This window comes from Pseudophryne corroboree, chromosome 12 (assembly GCF_028390025.1).
Source record: "Pseudophryne corroboree isolate aPseCor3 chromosome 12, aPseCor3.hap2, whole genome shotgun sequence".
Lineage (NCBI taxonomy): Eukaryota > Metazoa > Chordata > Amphibia > Anura > Myobatrachidae > Pseudophryne > Pseudophryne corroboree.
This window is the reverse complement of record NC_086455.1, coordinates 105530232-105547186: the sequence shown is the minus strand read 5'-3', so window position 1 is coordinate 105547186 and position 16955 is coordinate 105530232. Positions and strand designations below refer to the sequence as shown.

The 16955-nt window shown below is 44.1% G+C and overlaps 1 protein-coding gene across 1 annotated transcript in view; it reads left to right on the top strand.

The window, feature by feature from the left end:
* TTC6 (tetratricopeptide repeat domain 6) overlaps window positions 1-16955 on the top strand; it is a 660756-nt gene that overhangs the window by 219674 nt on the left and 424127 nt on the right. Inside the window, exon 7 of the mRNA XM_063947843.1 lies at window positions 2662-2821. Within this exon, the coding sequence (XP_063803913.1) occupies window positions 2662-2821 (160 nt within the window). The remainder of the gene's footprint in view (window positions 1-2661; window positions 2822-16955) is intronic.

Below are 16955 nucleotides of genomic sequence, written 5' to 3'. Positions count from 1 at the left end.
CTGAACACAGCAGAGGTCTCTGATGGGGCATAAACTCTTCAGAATTAGGCCTCGCCCCCTAAATGTTTGCGAGTCACGGCACCGGCAGCCGGGATTTGGAGCTGGACAGGAAGGGCCCCCGCACCACCCTCTACATAGCTGCCGCAGGGAAGGGGAGTGCTATCACCTGTGGCGGCTGTTCTCACACTGGGCGGGGGTGAAGGGGTGAGCAGTGGGACTTAGAGGCAGCCGATGTCTGGGTGCAGGGGGAGCAGCGGGCCCTGAAAGCTGCTCAGACCCCATAGCAGCTGCATCCCCTGCACCCTCTGTAGTTACGCCATCGGTTATGATGATGGTCATCTCATTCTGGTTTGTGGTGTGGTTGGGACATAGTAAACCATATAACGAGATTTGTATTATGTTTGTTGTTTATATTACTTGATGTGTCAGGCTTTAGAGGGCTAAGGCCAAATTCTACTGTTGGAATGTGCTTAATTTCATGGTGAAATGTTAAATAAAGTGAATATTTCAAGGGCAAAGCTTGCTCCCTTATAATTGTGTTCATGAGATATGTAGTATTAAATGTAGTATATAGTATTGTAGTGTACATTGGGTGACAGTGGTATGCTTATTCAAAGATAGGTTGCAGTCAGAATGTAGTTTTTCTGGGTGCATTTTTTACTTTTCCAAATTAAAATGAGGACAGAGGATGATGAATAATAGATTTCGTTGGACTCTCAGATAAAAAAGACTGCGTTTTATATTGTATTAATTATTATTGTTATTGTTATTATTATTATTATCATCATCAATAGCCATGGATCAAAAGGCATGATTTTTCTTTAAAATTACATGTAATGCGACATGGTAGTTTATGTGATGTAGTAATAAAGTGATATTTCTTTTGGTGAATTCAGTTGCTGTACATCCAATATATGAATAGTGTAAATAGAATAACAAATGAGATGTTTTCGATAGATTTGCATTTGACACCACAATCCTCTATTTGATAGGGGACTCATCATTGCGCTGTACTCCCGCTTCTCTCCCTATATTTCAGTCTCCTTGCTTACCTTTCATTCTTCATGTCAGTACACCTGTCACATGCAGCCCTGTCCTCACTGAAAATGTACAGAGGTATGCAGACGGCAGACCAATTAGTGCATTTACCTAAACAAAAAACATGCTTCATGTATGCATTTTGTTCAGTGACCTAAAAAATTACACAACTATTCAACACGATAGAGAGAGAGAGAGAGAGATAACGCTTTTGTAAGGTTGTTAAAATAACAAATGGCTACACAGATTTTGTAGAGACTCTTTGTTATAGATCCGTCACTGTGCTGATGAGAACGTATATGAAACTTCAAAACTGCTTGGTGATTTCAGCTTCAACTGGACCCTACACACAGCTGGGACACATGCACAAACTCATTGGATATGCTAAAATGAAGGGATACAGTACTTTGTACTTGAGATACTGTAGGCTGATTCAGTTAAGCACAAGCCGCTTTAGGAGCCCTATGGGATGTGACTCTGAGATGTGAAGTAGTTTGCAAACCTCTAAACTGCATGAAATTCAAACCAAATTTATAAACACGATTGGAAACATCCGATCTTACCCCATTTTCTCAATCCCAGATTACTCAGGACCACTAGCGGTGGAAGGGGCCTGTGAAAAAAATGACCAGGCCCCTGCACCTTGATAGTACAAGGCAAATGCTGAGTAGAACTGGACATCTATTAATGACTTTCTTAGATGGGTACCAGGGTCGTACTCTAGAACATGGGTTTTCAACTCCAGTCCTCAAGATCCACCAACGGTCATGTTTTGTGGATTTCTTTAATCATACACAGGTAAGTTAGCCTGTTTTGCTGGGTCAGCCTCAGAAATCATCCCACTTGGTACCACAGACAGAAATTCTCAAATAGTGACCTGTTGGGGGGGTGGTCTTCAGTTTGCCGGCTGTCGGGATCCCGGGGCGCAGTATACTGGCGCCGGAATCCCGACAGCCGGCATACCGACACTTTATCTCCCTCTTGGGGGTCCACGACCCCCCTGGAGGGAGAATAAATAGCTGATGTATTAACCTGGAGAAGGCATAAGGAAGTGATAAACCAGTGATATGTGCAAGGTGATAAACACACCAGCCAATCAGCTCCAATATGTAAATTACCAGTTAGGAGCTGATTGGCTGGTGCGTTTATCACCTTGCATTTATCACTGGTTTATCACTTCCTTATGCCTTCTCCAGGTTAACACATCTGCCCCAGTAGTATATCTTAATGCCAACATAATGAAAACAATATTAATTTCCCCATACTTTTTAAATAAATGTATCCGACTTAGAAAATATTTATCTAAAATGATTTTCTTTTCTTGATTTAACATAATTCAAAGTGAAGATGAATACTTTGTATAGAAATTAAAAAGAAAAGCCAAAAAAAAACCACCCTATGGGCACAACAGTTCCGAGGAGATCCCTAAGTAAAATGAATTTAACCTGCAATCAGCCAATTAGGAGTGTTTGTTGACCTGTAAGTGGCTCAGCAGTGTAAGAGACCACTACTGAGTCCTGAATGGCAATACAGTTTGTTAAATGTCTAAAATATCCCCATACTTTAGGTAATTTATTATGCTTGTATTAACTGGTGTATTATACATATTCAATGTTGTTACAGAATTCTGCAAAATGGAGTCTCAATCTCAACATTGCAACCTCCACGAGAGAAGGGCGGTGTTTTTACCCTGCCTCCTCGCAGTAGTCAGAGCTTAGAGTGGTGGAAGAAGATTGCTGAATATTATGTGGAAGAACCACAAATGGAACTTGTTGGAGAAAAGGTATCATAGTGCCCAAAATCCAAAAAGCCAAAGTGAAAGGTTTTGTTCATACACGTGTTTTCTCATACGTCCTAGAGGATGCTGGGGTCCACTTCATGACCATGGGGTATAGATGATTCCGCAGGAGCCATGGGCACTCTTAAGACTTTTTTCAATGGGTGTGAACTGGCTCCTCCCTCTATGCCCCTCCTCCAGACCTCAGTTTAGAAATGTGCCCAGGCAGACTGGAATCACTCCAGGGGAGCTCTACTGAGTTTCCCTGAAAAGACTTATGTTAGGTTTTTTATTTTCAGGGAGAACTGCTGGCAACAGACTCCCTGCTTCGTGGAACTGAGGGGGCAGAAGTAGGAACCAACTTCCTGAAGAGTTTCATGGCTCTGCTTCTGGGTGACAGGACACCATTAGCTCCTGAAGGGTACTGAACGCTAACCGTGTCTAGATGCTCACTCCCACAGCACGCCGTCACCCCCCTCACAGAGCCAGAAGTCAGAAGACAGGTGAGTAGAAGAAGACAGATCTTCTATCAAGAAAAGTGACGGCTGAGGTACAGCGCGGCTGGCGGGAGTACAGCGCGCCATTGCTGCCCACACACACAGGCACCCTGGGCAGCAAAAACACCTCTATAAACTGGCAAAAAGGGGGCATAAGATGCTGACAATTCTAAATTCCTTGTCGTATAAACAACCCTTATGAAGCTAAGAACACTGTACGCTGTTTATTTAAGAAATACCGTAATGATACGCTATTTGCGTAACGATCGCTCAGCCGTAGGCGAGACGCTCAAGCGTCACGTTCGCTCACGGCCCAGTGATCACAGGACACGTTATTGGTTATGTCTAGGGGAAAGATTCGCTGTAACGTAGCGTACGCTAGAGACCACGAGGAGGTCACCAGCGATGCAGACGCTCACAACACTATACCTTTATGTTAAACCTTATACCGATGAAATACACTGAATACCTTAATGTGAGTACAGGGTGTAAGTGCAACCTTGTGGAACCTGACTATCTACAAAGCTGCATGAGCGTCACCGACGCTCAAATGAACACTTATCACTATAGGAAATACACAGATACTGGTTTAGGTTTCCAAGGCCTATTAACTGTATTATGTCTAATATACTTGTAAAAGGGGATAACAGTACATATGATACACTACAATATAACAGAGACTTCCTAACCACAGAACTAAACAATAAATACAAAAAGACAATACTACACTGACCTAAATGCAATACGATACAATACTATAATACTATAAGGTATTTAAGAGAAAAAGAGGAGAGAGAGAGATAGAGAGAGAGAGAGAGAGAGAGATTGGCTCGCAGAAAGACAATGATTATGGAGAGAACTTACGCACAAAGGGTATGATCGCCAGCGCCTCGATATCCAGCTCCCGATTATCAGCAGATAACCGTTGATGAGAGAGTGAGAGCTGGATGTGGTCGGCCTGCCTATTTATGCTCCACACACAATGCAATCTCCTGGTCCTACAATCCCATTGTCCATTGGCCGAAGGAATTCGGCCCTGCATCATAACAAAAGGTCATAGGGTGATTCATACAGGTGGGCTGTGACGATTTCCAACAGCTCAGGTGGGTGGGAAACTGGGTTTCCCGCCGCATACCTGAGTATGTGTAATTAATAGAAATGGACATAAACTTCTTATGTCCATAACTATTCGCACGAGCGATTAATACGCTCCAAACCAACACCGGAATATTGCTAATTAAATACTCTTCCGATGGGTACCAAACACTGCTGTATGATTCCTGTTAAACCCTTCGTACGATGCAAAGAGGGATTCCTCAGCTCTGGGACATTATACTTTAACCAAACTTACAGAAACTATCAAAGGGATCATGATCTATAAACTACATTAATTGTGAACATTTGTAACTAATGAGTCGCACGCTACGATCACATAAACTCTACCGTAAATGCGCATACTGCGCGTGCGAGTGCACGCTATTGCGGGTATGCGCTTCCACGGGAGAGCGTACGCATGCGCAGCACGGACCAGTGTGCGGTGCAAATATGGCAACGTGCATTGAGACATTTTTCTGACTTTGACAGTCCACCCTTTGGCAGTCAATAATAACTGCCACAAAATATTTAAGGAGAAAAATGTAAGTCAGGGGTTAATTGATTTCCATGGTGGGGAAAGGAAGAAGAATGGAGTAGGTGTGAAGAGGGTATGACCTAGTGAGAAAGTAGAAGCATGTGTGTATGAGTCCATGTTTGGAGGGTCATGTATCATCGTGCCGTACGTGTGGTAAATCAAGCTCCGAGGTATTGCGAAGTATACATTTGAATTCCTTCTTATCCTGTGGTACAGGTCTGTGGATGGGCTGTCAAACTTTACCGAGCTCATTTCGGCTGTAGTTGTAACAAAATGGGGATGCACATTTTAGTTGATGATACATGAATGGGGGAGGTATGTGGTTGCTGATATCTGTGCCTGAATTCCCTATCGTCTATGTGTGTCATTACCTGAGGGTTGTAGAGATGAAGATAAAGAACACTTACGAAAAATGCAATGATATTCTATGTCAGGTTAATGTACGTTCGTCGATTGGGGTCTTGATTGGTGTCGGTTGATTGGAGTCTTCTTCTTTGTGCTTTTGCTCATAAATCGTGAGTAAAGCATACAACGTCCATGGATTTACAAAAAATGTTGGGCTAGCGTGATTTTAAAGTTCCTAGGGAAACTGGGGTACCCATGGCATTGTCCATCAAAATCTTGTTTATCAGGTCGTCTGCTCTTCTTCTTTCCATCTTTCCGTTGTCGGCCCCTTGGCTCATCAAATCCTTCGTCTACGTGGGTCTTTGTACCTCGGAGGAAAACATAGAAATGGGTGAAAGGCGGACCGTATACTCATTACATCATTACGTCATGGTTTCTAGCATTGGGTCATAAATCAAATCCAGGTTAATTACAGTTTCCTCACTCCTCAAGCTCATCACTTTTGTACTTTGTTTGCACCTTATTAAAGCCTGCCCGCATCTAAATATCAATCCAAACGATATAACGACACCCAAAATACATAGGAGAAACTTTCCAACATCCATTATGACTCCTTGAGCCCAGTCTCCTAAACCGGAGAACCAATTTCGCGGGTTCAACCATGACACCCAACCAGTCAGCTCATTACCTACAGCAGCAAGGGTGAGATTGTGTTTTCGACGAAATTCCCACTTTAATTGCAGAATATCGTCCATCTTTTGGTCTATGACCTCTACCGGATCCTCGGTGCTATTTGTGATATACGTGCAACACTTTATGCCGTACTGTGTTGCCAATGTAACACAATATCCGCCTGTTACTGCTGTAAGATAATTAAGAACCATCCTATGCTGAACTAGTTCTGTTTTGTAAGCTTGAAGTTCTCTTCCAGTGTATCTAAACGTGTCATCATACATTTCAGTGATATTATCTAACAAATTGGCGAGTGCGGAAATGTATCTATAATTCATCACACCTCGAGCGGTGCGAGTGAAATCTAACGCTACCAGAACCTGAATCCCGGTGGATTCATGGATAAGATCAGAGGCCGGATGCTCTAACCTTTCTGACAGTTGTCTTTTAACAAGGTGCTCGTAGTGAGTGTGAGTATAAGGAGTTTGGGCACCACGGTGTATGTCCTTCATTTTGACATGTGTAACAGTCATTACTTCAGGCAATACTTTTCCAATATAACACAATCCTTCAGAGTTTGGGGCAAGCCACTTGTACGCCTTTCTCCCACATATGAAATATGCATCATCGGGGAGAACATAGGGGACGGAGAAGGACATGACCATGTTACAAACCTTCCAGGTGAAATCTCCTGACCCTAATTCTTCCATCTGCCTAATGCACGTATCGGTTTGTACGATATGTGCACAGTATCCTGGTGATACCTCTCCAACTTTAGTAATCCTATTTCCTAAGGTATATCGATACCGGAAAGATTTTCCTCTACTGGCTATGTGGCGTACGAGCTCTGTATCTGTAGGCATTCTATCTGCTCTGTGTGAAAAGGTCATGGTAAGGTTGCTCCATGACACTTCCCAATTTCCCGGTTTTCTGGGATTGGAGATGTTAAAACATATGAGGGACCTATCCACATGGTATTGGTGGAGCTTCAAACTAGGAGGGCTGGAGATGTTAAACCTCCGGTCCACCGGTCTCCCACCACTTAGCTCAAGTACCTCCCCTAACGTTAAAGGAAATGGTACTAGCCCTGATTTACTGTGACCCTGAGGTACTTGAGAGCATACCCAACAATCTGTTTGGTTTAACACGTTACCCACTAAGGAGTGATAGTCACTCAATGGATGCCGGTCTATATGGATATTAAAACTAGATTGGCATTTCTTTATGCATCCATCTTCAACCAGATTATCACAGAGCCTACAGATACAATTTTCCTCAGCTAACAATCCATCACAATTTCTTCTATCGGATCGTTTTCTGATACTCGCCTTTGCTTGTTGGCTTGGTTGATCTTGGAAAACTACGCCTACATCATCATAATCGGAACCCATTCCAGAACCTCTTTCGACCTCTATGGTACTCTCGCCGGAACAGACTGCTCTGGTCAACATCATGGTTAACATCAAAATCCGGACCACAGTCTCTTGGGGCAAGTCCATCTTTGAGGAGGAAATAGAGAAGAATGAGAAGGGGGAAAAAGAAATTTTAAAGGAGAGGGGATGGGAAGTGGAGAAAACAATAAAAGGGAGAGGGGAGTCGACAGCTGCTTTCGGTCTTCAAGGCTCAGGTGCCGCCTCAGTCCTCCTGGAACAGACACTCTAGTGATACAACCTCTACCGTCTGTTCCTTATCACGGGACTTCTCTGGATCAGCAACCTTCTTGCAGTGGGATGAATGGACCCAAGTCTCTCTCTCAGCAACCTTCAATGCTGTGGTGCTAGTCAATAAGACCTGGTATGGTCCTTCCCATCTATCAATAAGACAACCTGAGCGTAGAAAATTTCGTATCATTACATAATCCCCAGGTTCAATGTCATGACAATTACTATCTGGTAAATCAGGAATCACCAACTTCAGATTATCATTTTGATTCCTCAACTGCTTACTCATATTAATTAAGTACTTTACAGTTACTTCATTGTTACATTTCAAATCATCCTGAGGGTTAATCATGACATGCGGTTGTCGACCAAACAAGATTTCAAAAGGGGACAGATTAAGAGGGGACCTGGGAGTGGTTCTGATGCTATACAAAACAATGGGTAAAGCTTCTGGCCACGTCAATCCTGTCTCTGCCATTACTTTACTCAATTTATTTTTAATAGTGCTGTTCACTCTTTCGACCTTCGCACTCGCCTGTGGACGGTACGGAGTGTGCAGCTTACTATCAATTCCCATCAACTTACACATTCCTTGAAAGACATCACCTGTAAAATGGGTACCCCTATCACTTTCAATGATTCTAGGGATACCATATCTACATACAAATTCCTGCACAATTTTCTTAGCTGTAAACATAGCGGTATTTGTAGCTGCTGGAAAAGCTTCGACCCAATTTGAGAAAACATCTATACAGACAAGTACATACTTTAAATTTCTACATGGGGGCAATTGAATGAAGTCAATTTGTATTACTTGGAAAGGGCCGCCGGCAGGTGGGATATGGGATGGTTCTGTAGGTATTGCCTTTCCAATATTCTTTCTCAGACAGGTAAGGCATGACATTGCTCTTTTACTAGCATGAGAGGAGAATCCTGGGGCGCACCAGTATGCTCTTACCAATTTGCACATCCCCTCCTTGCCTAGATGAGTCAGCCCGTGAGCTGCTTCAGCCAGACACGGAAGGTATGCCCTGGGGGCCACTGGTTTACCATGTCCATCCGTCCAGAGCCCTGAGGACTCCTGGCCATATCCCTTTGCCTTCCAGACTGCCTTCTCCTGAGTGGAACACAAATTCTGCATTTCACACAACTTTTGTGTGTTGATGGTATTAAATACCATCAGTTGTGTGGTGTCTGTCCGTATGGGGGTAGCAGCTGCAAGCTTTGCAGCTTCGTCTGCTCGGCTGTTACCAAGGGATACTGGGTCTTGACTATATGTATGTGCTTTACATTTGATAACAGCCACTCTGTCGGGTTCCTGTATCGCTGTTAGAAGCCTTTTTATGTGAGCTGCATGCGCTATCGGTGTACCAGCTGCCGTCATGAAATTTCTGAGACGCCATAGCGCTCCGAAATCATGGACTACCCCGAACGCGTATCTAGAATCGGTGTAGATATTGGCAGACTTACCCTTAGCCAATTCACATGCTCTGGTTAGGGCGACCAGTTCAGCAACCTGGGCTGAGTGAGGTGGGCCTAGCGGTTCCGCTTCTATGGTGTCTTGGTCATCTACGACTGCGTATCCAGTACACAAGTCTCCCGAGTCTGACTGTCTGTGACAACTACCGTCCGTGTAGAACGTGAGTTCTGCATCTTCTAGTGGATTGTCACTGATGTCAGGCCTTGCGGAAAAATTTTGGGTCAAATATTCCATACAATCATGTGTATCTTCCTTTGCATTAAATCCTCCTTCCCCATCACTCTCACCTCCCACCCTTTGTGCCTGTCCAGGCACACCTGGGAGAAATGTTGCAGGGTTTAATGCGCTGCATCTCCTTATGGTGATGTTTACTGGGGCCATTAATGCCAATTCCCATCTCGTAAACCTTGCTGATGAGACATGTCTGGTTTGGGCAGAATTCAATAAGGCCGATACCGCATGTGGTGTATGGATTGTGAGGTTGTGGCCTAGCACGACATCTTCGCTTTTCGTCACTAGCAATGCTATCGCTGCAACGCTACGCAAGCATGTGGGGAGGGATCGCGCTACCGTGTCTAGCTGCGCGCTGTAGTATGCAATTGGCCTGCTGGCATCACCGTGTTTTTGTGTTAGTACACCTGCTGCGCACCCAGCACTTTCTGTTCCGTATAGTTCAAAGGGTTTCCCATAGTCTGGCATACCTAATGCTGGTGCCTGCGTTAGGCACTGTTTGAGTCTCTCAAATGCTGTTTCGGATTCGTCTGTATGCGAAATCCGATCAGGTTTGTTTGAAGAGACCATTTCCTGCAAAGGTAGCGCCAATATGGAAAACCCTGGGATCCAATTACGGCAATACCCACACATTCCTAAAAACGTCCTGATCTGTTGCTGGGTTTGTGGCAGTGTCATGTCTCTAATGGCTTGGATTCTATCAGCGGTCAGGTGTCTCAGTCCTTGTGTTAGACAGTGTCCCAAGTATTTTACCTTAGCTTGGCATAATTGCAACTTGTCTTTGGAGACCTTGTGACCTGTGTCTGAAAGATGAAACAGGAGCTGCTTCGTATCCTTCAGGGATGCCTCCAATGAATCAGAACACAGTAGTAGATCATCCACGTACTGTATCAACACTGATCCACTTTCCGGTTGGAAAGACTGTAAACAATCATGCAAAGCCTGAGAAAATATACTTGGACTATCTATGAAACCTTGGGGTAACCGAGTCCACGTGTATTGGACTCCTCTGTATGTGAATGCAAACAAATATTGGCTGTCAGGGTGCAGAGGTACCGAAAAGAAAGCGGAGCAGAGGTCAATAACAGTGAAAAATTTGGCAGTGGGAGGAATTTGCATTAGGATGACAGCTGGATTAGGCACTACGGGGAACTGACTCTCAACTATTTTGTTAATCCCCCTTAGATCCTGCACTAGCCTGTAACCCCTCCCCCCACTCTTTTTAACAGGGAAGATGGGACTATTTGCTGTGCTGGACGTTCTTACTAGAATGCCCTGTTGTAGCAAGCGCTCTATTACCGGGAAAACTCCTAACTCCACCTCTGGCTTCAGAGGATACTGTGGGATTTTTGGAGCTATCCTACCATCTTTTACTTGTACAACTACTGGAGCTACATTTGCCATTAATCCAGTGTCCTGTCCATCTTTTGTCCAAAGCGACTCTGGTATCTGAGATGTCATCTCTTCTACTTGGGATGGATTCCTATTTGTCATAATGGAATGTGACATTAATTTTGATGGGGAGTCTAACATGTCTCGTACTTCCTGAGCGTGATTCTCAGGGATGTCCAAGAATACACCTTCAGGAGTACAATAAATGACGCAACCCATTTTACATAGTAAGTCTCTTCCCAGGAGATTGGTCGGTGCCGATGCAGCCAGCAAAAAGGAATGCTTGGTATGCAAAGGCCCTATTGTAATCTCGGCTGGTTTGCTAACAGGGTAGTGCTGGACTACTCCTGTTACTCCTATGGCTGGAACTGTCCTACCAGTGGTTCTCATGCCCACTGTCGAATTGATCACTGACTTGGCCGCCCCTGTGTCTACAAGAAAGTTTAAAGTTTTACCGGCTACATTGATTGCAATCTCTGGTTCGCTTCCAAGACTGGCAATCAATTTAACTGGTTGCAGATTACAGGTATGGCCACACCCCTATTGGGTATGCTGACCTCCCTGAATCCCGCTGGCAGCAACTACTTGTGAGGGAGTTAGCTGGGAACTACCAGAGGCATGCCAATCTCTGTGTGGGGGATATCTTTTTGTTTCCCCTGTATGTGGCTCAAAACTCCGCCTCTGTGGACCCTGCTCCCAATGTCGTGTGTGGTGTTGTTGTCTAGGGGGTTGAAAAGATCTTTGTACATTTCTTACTCTACAGTCTCGTGCAAAATGTCCTGGTTTGTTACAAGAAAAACATGTTATTACACTTGCCTTACCCACAGGATTCGGTGGTACATACGCAGGCTGCCTTGTGGTCAGCGCCTGTATACTTACGGACATCAACTTATCACTTTGCGACTCCCTGTGCCTAGTGATATTTCTGTCGTGATCAATAGCAGCCTCTCTCAAGGTGGACACTGACAGACCTCGCCAACATGGCTGCGTGGTCTGTACCCTAGCTTTTAATGTTTCTTTCAAACCATCCATCAGTACAGATACTGCTACTTCTCGATGGTTTGGGTTGGTCTTAATGTCTTCTATACCAGTGTACTTTGCCATTTCTAATAGTGCCCGGTGAAAATATTCTATTGCCGTTTCGGACTCCTTTTGCTTAATGGAAAATATTTTATTCCATTTAACAACGGCTGGGAAATACTCTTTTAGCTGTAAATTTATCCTTTTTACATTATCCTTGTTGTACACGTCTGTAAGCGGTACATCTTTATCCAATGCACAATCAGCTAAAAACTGAGTTGCATCAACATTGGAAGGTAAACAAGCTCTTAGCAGTATCTGCCAATCCTTGTTGTTGGGTTCTACCGTGTTACCTAAATCCCTGATGTATTTTTGGCTAGCAACTAAATCCTTCCTGGGGTCAGGAAATTCGGACACTATTGTTCTTAATTCCATTCTGGAAAATGGAGTGTACATGGCAATGTTCCTTATGGGAGTGGCTCCAGACACATCTGTTTTTCCATTGGGAACTGCTATTACCCTTACAGGAGCAATTCTAACAGCCTCTTCCTGTGTAGATTCTACAGCTTGTTGTGGTACAATTGTTTCAGTGTAGTGCATGGTGCCGTACTTACCCGTTGACACGACCTCACCTATCCCTCCGCTAGGGGCTTTCACTAATCTCGTGGGTGTCGCTGTGCCTACTGTGGTCTCTGCTATGGTGGCTGCAAGAGAGAGAGCTGAAATTGTTGCTGAATCGTCTTCTTGATCACACTCCTGAGGAAGGTTCAAAACAGGGTACATCTTGCACGGGTTAATACTTGCATGAGTTATTTGGTTAACATCATTAACATTTACAGTGTTACTAAGAGTTTGTGTTTTACAACCCAGTGCGTTTCTCTCCGCAATCAACTTCTCTCCTGCAATGTATGGTGGGGGAGGAGCTGTGGCAATCAACTTCCTGACTGCCCCAGATCCCGCCGCCAGAGCCAAACCTCTCTGTATCTCACCTTCCTGGTGCCATAACTGTAAATAATCATGATGCTGAATTCGTCTCTTTGCTGATTTTACGAGACATATCCTCCTCCTTAAATTTTGTAACACCTCTGGACTGAAGCTACCTATTCTTGGGAACTTGTCCCTGTCTTGTACAGTCATTCTCTCCCATTCATCACATAAAACCTCTGTGTGACTACCGTATTTTTCACACATGATGTATCTTGCCGACCCGACTGGTCGGTTCTCTGAATCAACCTGAACCTGGGTTGATCGCCCCCTACCTGAGCAACTGGCCCCCATCGTCTGTAGGTGTTGCTTAATCCTCCTTGGATTTTCTGTATCAAGGTTTTCAGCAAGCCTTTTCAGACAACCAAATTACTCCACAGTAGGCCGGCGGTGGCGGTTTACCGAGTACCCCACTCACTCGCCCACCTCGACCAATACGACCTGTAAACACCGTTATGATGCCAGCGTACTCGATACAGGGCCCCTATGGAACCTTCAGTTTACTGGAACATATGAGGGTTACCCGCAGGACACTTACTCTTTCCAGTAAAGTTGGGGTTGTTAGATAGTTCCTGAGTGACCAGCGAACTTCCCTTCCAAAAATAAAAAATTACACAAATCACGTCAGAATGTACAAATAGCGTTTGTGACCACTTTACTCTAATGGTATTTAGGTCAGATTACTAACTACTGCACACAATTACGTGTGGTCCAATCGTTCAGTACACGAGCACTATTTGTCATGTACTGAAAGACCAATGGAATCGATGTTTCCGGCCGCGATTCCTTCAACCAGAGCTTATGGCCTATATGGGTTCTGCACCAACACCCCAGGCGTTGTGCCACTGGACTTTTATAGCGGACCTTTTACCTTACGACCTCCTGGTCTTGTTACCTTATGGTCCGCTATACTCTAATGCTCAAATATTATTTAACCAGGGATGCCTCCCTGGCCACCGTATATGTCACTTACACGTATGTTCCTTAACGAGTACCCGACTTTCCTTTTGGTTCCACCTTAAAGTTATATAAACTTTTGTATACAAAACACACTCACTCAACACATGTACACTTTGTTTCTATATCTATTTCTGCGCAGAAATTGTCTTCAGGCCAAAAGTGTTACCAATTAGGAGCAGGATCTGTTAAACTAAATTTCAGATTTTCCAAAAAATAGATTTGCGTTATTTACCGCTGTGCGTTATCTACCGCTGTGCGTTACTTATCGCTTTTGCGCTAATTATCGCTTTGCGCTAATTATCGCTTTTCGTGACTCGGGCTACGTGGGCGTAACCAGACGCTACGTTGCGTAATGAACGCTGCGTGCGTCTGCCTTTTGGATTGCGTACGCTAGTCTTTGTTAGCGACACGTGTACGCAATGCAAAGGATCCACCGTAACACAATATATTTATTTATCAATGTAGATGATCCCTGATCATCTACCGCAATCCACACTGACTGCCTTGTATCTCAGACAAACCGTGTGTTTGTTCTATACTTTAACTATTACCTCTAAAATAACAGCAAATCTCTTTTTTGCACTTTCTATCAACTATAAAAAAATTGGCAAACAGGAATAGTGATATACGAAATTTGAAAAAGAAATGCAGATAAATGTATGCGTACGCAAGACAAAAGAAAAATAAACAGTTTTAAAAGACACAAGCGTTTTGTTCTTACTTCCGGTTACCGGATTCCTTCAGCACTCTTTACCTAAGCGAAGCAGACGCTTATCCCGCCAGCACTATGAGACAACCTCCCACCCTTTGCTGGAGGGATAATGTCTGCTGATCTACCTAGTGCAGATGTGAAAAGGACCGGACGAGCCCGCAATTGACAATTCTAAATTCCTTGTCGTATAAACAACCCTTATGAAGCTAAGAACACTGTACGCTGTTTATTTAAGAAATACCGTAATGATACGCTATTTGCGTAACGATCGCTCAGCCGTAGGCGAGACGCTCAAGCGTCACGTTCGCTCACGGCCCAGTGATCACAGGACACGTTATTGGTTATGTCTAGGGGAAAGATTCGCTGTAACGTAGCGTACGCTAGAGACCACGAGGAGGTCACCAGCGATGCAGACGCTCACAACACTATACCTTTATGTTAAACCTTATACCGATGAAATACACTGAATACCTTAATGTGAGTACAGGGTGTAAGTGCAACCTTGTGGAACCTGACTATCTACAAAGCTGCATGAGCGTCACCGACGCTCAAATGAACACTTATCACTATAGGAAATACACAGATACTGGTTTAGGTTTCCAAGGCCTATTAACTGTATTATGTCTAATATACTTGTAAAAGGGGATAACAGTACATATGATACACTACAATATAACAGAGACTTCCTAACCACAGAACTAAACAATAAATACAAAAAGACAATACTACACTGACCTAAATGCAATACGATACAATACTATAATACTATAAGGTATTTAAGAGAAAAAGAGGAGAGAGAGAGATAGAGAGAGAGAGAGAGAGATTGGCTCGCAGAAAGACAATGATTATGGAGAGAACTTACGCACAAAGGGTATGATCGCCAGCGCCTCGATATCCAGCTCCCGATTATCAGCAGATAACCGTTGATGAGAGAGTGAGAGCTGGATGTGGTCGGCCTGCCTATTTATGCTCCACACACAATGCAATCTCCTGGTCCTACAATCCCATTGTCCATTGGCCGAAGGAATTCGGCCCTGCATCATAACAAAAGGTCATAGGGTGATTCATACAGGTGGGCTGTGACGATTTCCAACAGCTCAGGTGGGTGGGAAACTGGGTTTCCCGCCGCATACCTGAGTATGTGTAATTAATAGAAATGGACATAAACTTCTTATGTCCATAACTATTCGCACGAGCGATTAATACGCTCCAAACCAACACCGGAATATTGCTAATTAAATACTCTTCCGATGGGTACCAAACACTGCTGTATGATTCCTGTTAAACCCTTCGTACGATGCAAAGAGGGATTCCTCAGCTCTGGGACATTATACTTTAACCAAACTTACAGAAACTATCAAAGGGATCATGATCTATAAACTACATTAATTGTGAACATTTGTAACTAATGAGTCGCACGCTACGATCACATAAACTCTACCGTAAATGCGCATACTGCGCGTGCGAGTGCACGCTATTGCGGGTATGCGCTTCCACGGGAGAGCGTACGCATGCGCAGCACGGACCAGTGTGCGGTGCAAATATGGCAACGTGCATTGAGACATTTTTCTGACTTTGACAATGCCCAGGCACAGCCTTACACCCGCCAGTATAAATATTATGAAAAGTTTCTGAGGTAAAAAGGGCGGAGCTTCTTCCACAGGCAGCCAGCACACTGCTCAGTGCCATTTTCTCTCTCCTCAGGCTGCAGAGACATCGCTGGTCCTCCTTCACTTCTGACTACAAGTATCAGGGTGCAAAACAGGGGAGGGCACAAGCGAATTTGGTGCTTTACAAGTGTGTTTTTACTGTGTAAAAAGCGCTGCATGTCAGTGGGCATTCTGTGTTCACAGGCATTAGATACTGGCGCTGGGGTTGTGAACTGGCTGCTCCTAAACTGTGTCCCTCTGACAGATTTTACTGTGGGTCTGTCCCCAATAAGTCCCAGTGTGTCTGTGTGTGTTGTACACGTGTGTAAGACATGTCAGAGGCAGGGAGTTCCTCCCCGGAGGAAACCATTTTAGGGACACAGAAGTGTAATGTGGTGGCGCTGCCGGCACACCAAGAGCCTGCATGGGTGAAAGAAATACGTGATAGTATGCATCATATCAGTAGGAGATTAGATAAGTCTGAATCTCATGCTGAGTGCTGGAGAAAATCTGTGGAGGATGTGATTTTTCAGGGCTCTGTTCTTCCATCCGCAGGCGACCCCTCTGGGTCACATAAGAGACCATTTGCGAATATTGTGAATACTGATACCGACACGGACACTGATTCTTGTGTCGACGATAGTGACTCCAGAGAAATAGATCATAAATTGGCAAAAAATATACAATATATGTCTGTGGCTATAAGGGAAGTTCTGGAAGTCACGGAAGCCACTCCTTTACCTCAGGAGAAGGCTTATTTCTATAAAGAAAAGAAATCTAAGGTCACTTTCCCTCCTTCCCATGAGCTTAATACACTCTTTGAAGGGATGTGGGTGAATCCCGAAAAGAAATTTTGTATTCCCAAGAGAATTCAGATAGCTTATCCTTTCCCGGTGAAGGACAGGAA